The 3949-nt window shown below is 38.2% G+C and overlaps 2 protein-coding genes across 2 annotated transcripts in view; one reads left to right on the plus strand and one right to left on the minus strand.

The window, feature by feature from the left end:
• The first annotated feature begins 664 nt into the window (after positions 1-664).
• Positions 665-1087, plus strand: LOC109237508. The gene has a single exon (XM_019403822.1). The coding sequence runs from the start codon at positions 665-667 to the stop codon at positions 1085-1087; it is 423 nt and encodes a 140-aa protein (XP_019259367.1).
• Positions 1088-2929: 1842 nt separating this feature from the next.
• Positions 2930-3949, minus strand: part of LOC109237510 (probable pectinesterase 15) — a 4997-nt gene continuing 3977 nt past the window's right edge. The window contains exon 5 of the mRNA XM_019403823.1: positions 2930-3295. Within this exon, the coding sequence (XP_019259368.1) occupies positions 3142-3295 (154 nt within the window). The 3' untranslated portion in view covers positions 2930-3141. The remainder of the gene's footprint in view (positions 3296-3949) is intronic.

Raw genomic sequence — 3949 nt, forward strand, 5'->3', positions numbered from 1 at the left:
ATATCATCAAATTTATCATGGATTTCCTTAAAGGGAAGAACCTCATTAAATTTTACTCTCACACCTGCATTGCTCTTATTCCCAAGGTGGATTCTCCTTCCAGATTTGAAACTCTTATACAGAAGGTTGAATCCTCTTCTGTCTAAGCTAATCTCTTAAAACCAAAGTGGTTTTGTCTCTAGGAGACTAATCACGGAAAATGTGATGCTAGCTCAGAAGTTCATTCATGATATCTCAAAACCAAACAACGGAGGAAATATTATTATGAAACTTGAAATGGCTAAAGCCTATGATAGGCTTTCATGGAGCTTCCTTTTTGATGTCCTTAATAAATTTAGGTTATGTAAAGAATGGTCTGATATGATTTGGAGAATGGTTTCAAATGTCTGGTACTCTATTATTATTAATGGAACTAGACATGGCTTCTTTACTTCTTCTCAAGGCCTCAAGCAAGGGGATCTTTTATCCCCCTCTCTCTTTATTCTTGCTGCTGAAGTGTTAGCTAGATCTCTGAACAATCTCATTCATAAGCAGAACTTCACTAGCTTCTCTATGAACAAGAGAGGTCCTCAAATTAATCACCTAGCTTATGCTGACGACATTGTTATATTATGTGGTGGTAATTCAAAAACTGTCAAGATGGTGATGAAAGAGATCAAAAAGTATGAAAGGCATCTGGTCAGCTTGTCAACAAGATAAAAGCTTCTTCCTCACCGGCCCTAAAGCTAGTGCCTATAGAATCAACAGATTAAGAGATTGCACAGGATTTATGGACAAGAGCTTCCCTTTCACTTATCTTGGTTGTCCAATATATGCTGGAAGGAAAAAGATATGTTTCTTTGATAACATGGTTACCAAAGTTGTTAAGAGACTGAATAGATGGCAAGGTAAAACGTTAACCTATGGTGGCAGAGAGGTTCTTATCAAGAGTATTTTACAGTTTTTGCCCACTTACTCGCTTACTGATCTAAACCCTCCCAAAGGCACTTTGAACCTTATTGAAAAACACATGGCTAGGTTCCTTTGGGGAACAACTGGGGGGAAAAAATTATCACTGGAGCTCCTGGAAAAACTTGTGCTTTCCTAAAGATGAAGGTGGCATTGGTATAAAAAATCTAGAAGATATCTCTACCACATTAACTATCAAGAGATGGTGGAGATTTAGAACAACACCTTCATTATGGGCTGATTTTCTCAAAGCTAACTACTGTCCAAGGAGTCATCCTGTTAAAAAGAAATGGATCTCGGGCAACTCACAGGCTTGGAAACACTTGTTATTGGCTAGAGACAAAGCAGAAGGCAATATCACATGGCTTATTAACTCCGGTGACTGTAATTTTTGGTGGGACAATGGGACAATGATAGGTCCTTTGGCTTATAGCAATGATAATATCATTACCACCATTGGTAATAAAATCAATGTTCGTGAGTTTATTAGCAATGGTGGCTGGGACATGAACAAGTGCGCAAAACTCTCACAAATAAAATGGTGGAAGTTATTAGCAATATCAACATTGGCCAACCAACTGATACAGATGATGTTGTATGGAATAATACTGAAGATGGCCAATACTCGAATAAATCTGCATGGCATATTATCCGAAATCAGAGACCTACAAATATGTTCTTCAGTAAGCTTTGGCACAACTCTATCCGCTTTAAATTCTCATTTCTTACTTGGAGATTATGTTTAGGTAAACTCCCCTTTGATGAAGTACCTGCTAGATTTGGCAAGCAAATAACATCTAGATGTAGTTGTTGTCATATTCCTAACAATAACTCTATTCAACATATCTTTGTGGAGGGAGAAGCAGCTAGGCATATTTGAAAACACGTTGGTGCACCTTTAGGAATCACTCACCACCAGTGGCCGATCAACAGAGTTATTAAGGAATAGTGGGACATTAATCCAAAAAATACTATACACAAGCTTCTATTACAGATAGCTCTAGTGGTCATCTGCTGGAAACTTTGGAAAAGTTGGACAGCATGTAAATATGGCAAGCAAAAAAATTCTACAAAAGCACGATGGAATTTCAAACCATCTGGCACATTCATGCAGCCCTTCAAATTACATATCCCAATTATAACTTAACAGGTACATGGCCCAACATTTGCAATATGATTCTAAGACTTCAACACGCAGTGAATATTAAGCAAGTCACTTGCATTAAACCTATGGCGGGGATGATCAAACTCAATACATATGGTAGCTTCATCAGAGAAAATAGAATTGCTGGCGCCGGAGGAGTTGTCAGGGACAGTGATGGAGAATTCCTGATGGCATTTTCTCTCCCTGTGCACTGTAGCAGTAACAATCAAGCTGAAGCAATGGAGGCCAACTTTTGCACTAAATGGTGCATTCAACATGGGCTAAGCATGATTCGTACTGAACTGGACTCCATGGTTATTGCCAATATGTTTCTCAACAGGGGAACCAACAACCTTAAATTAAAGAACATTATCATGGATACTACTCATGCTCTCAGAGACGCTACTGTACAGATTTCTCATTGCTTCAGAGAAGCAAATCAAGTGGCGGATTTCCGTGTTAAGTTAGCATCTTCTAGTGGAACTAGCACCTTCTATCACTCTCTCCAACAGATGCCAAGAGAGGCCAAGGGACTATATCAACTAGATAGATGGCAACTCCTTCAAGGAGAAGAAGATATAACAAATGTTATTTTTTTGTAAGCTGATTGTATAGCTTGGATTAATAAAAAGAATCTAAGCTTTCCTTTCTTTCAATAGTTGTAGAGGTAAGGTCCATGTCCCTCTCTATTTTGTATTTTTTTTTTTTTTTTTGTTTATATATAGACATGGTGGGGGTCTTGCCTAACCCCCCACACCGAAGGCTCTAGCCTGAAGGTGATGGCTTCAAATAAATAAAAAATCTATTAAATATAATTTGTATTAATATATACTTGCGAACCTAGTAAATAAGACATGTATGGGCTTGGTGTCAAGTTCAGAACCCACAAAGTTCGAATTCTAGCTCTGCCTCTGACCTTAATATACTAGCAACATATTTACAACAACAACAGCTCCAAACAAATCAAGATCGACTAGCAAATTAAAATATATTAATCAGTAAATTTTCTCTGAACTCTTAATTTTTGAGACTATGTTAGTGAATAGTGTTTACTCCATATTAAGAAGCCATTCTTGTCCATCTATAAATGAAACATCCATGTAAAGTGCTGCCTCATTCTGCTTCAACTGCTTTGAATAAGGTACCCTAAATGTGTAGTTGGCTCCTGCCCCATAACACTCGTACTCACCAAAGAATACTGTCCTGCAAAACGTATACATTGACGAGGATTAAGAGATATTGAAGAGCTTGCATTCCATTCTTATTCAATGGGAATTAATGAGTCGATTCATCTATACGTCTTGCTTTTACTGTTATATCGGAAGTAATTATATATCAAGACGTCTTGCTTTCGATCCTTCCCTAGAAAATAACAGTAAAAGCAAGACGCCTGGCTCATATAATTCAAGTCTTGCTTTTACTGCTATATCGGAAGAGATAATTCAAGTCTTGCTTTTACTGTTATATCGGAAATTTCGATTAGCTCTCTAACAACAACAACAACGACCTAGTGAAATCACACTAGTGGGGTCTGGGGAGGGTAGTGTGTACGCAGACCTTAACCCTACCCCGAAGGAGTAGAGAGGTTGTTTCCGAAAGACCCTTTACTAGAAAATGACAACTATCGTACCAAAAACAACATATTCCATAAATCCTAAAGTAAATCTTTTTCCATTATTCAGGGGAACGATAAAGTTGTTTCCGCGTGACCTACAGGTTACAGGTTACAGGTTCGAGCTGTAGAAGCAGTCACTAATACTTGCATTAAGATAGCCTGTCTATATCGCATTCCTTGGGGTGCGGCCCTTTCCCGGACCCTAAGTGAGTGTGTCTTTCTTCTTTTTTTTGAGGGGGGGG

This window comes from Nicotiana attenuata, unplaced genomic scaffold, assembly GCF_001879085.1.
Source record: "Nicotiana attenuata strain UT unplaced genomic scaffold, NIATTr2, whole genome shotgun sequence".
Lineage (NCBI taxonomy): Eukaryota > Viridiplantae > Streptophyta > Magnoliopsida > Solanales > Solanaceae > Nicotiana > Nicotiana attenuata.

What these genes read in the sequence shown, in the direction of transcription:
- LOC109237508 (XM_019403822.1), top strand. Translation starts at nt 665, where the DNA reads ATGAAAGGCATCTGGTCAGCTTGTCAACAAGATAAAAGCTTCTTCCTC.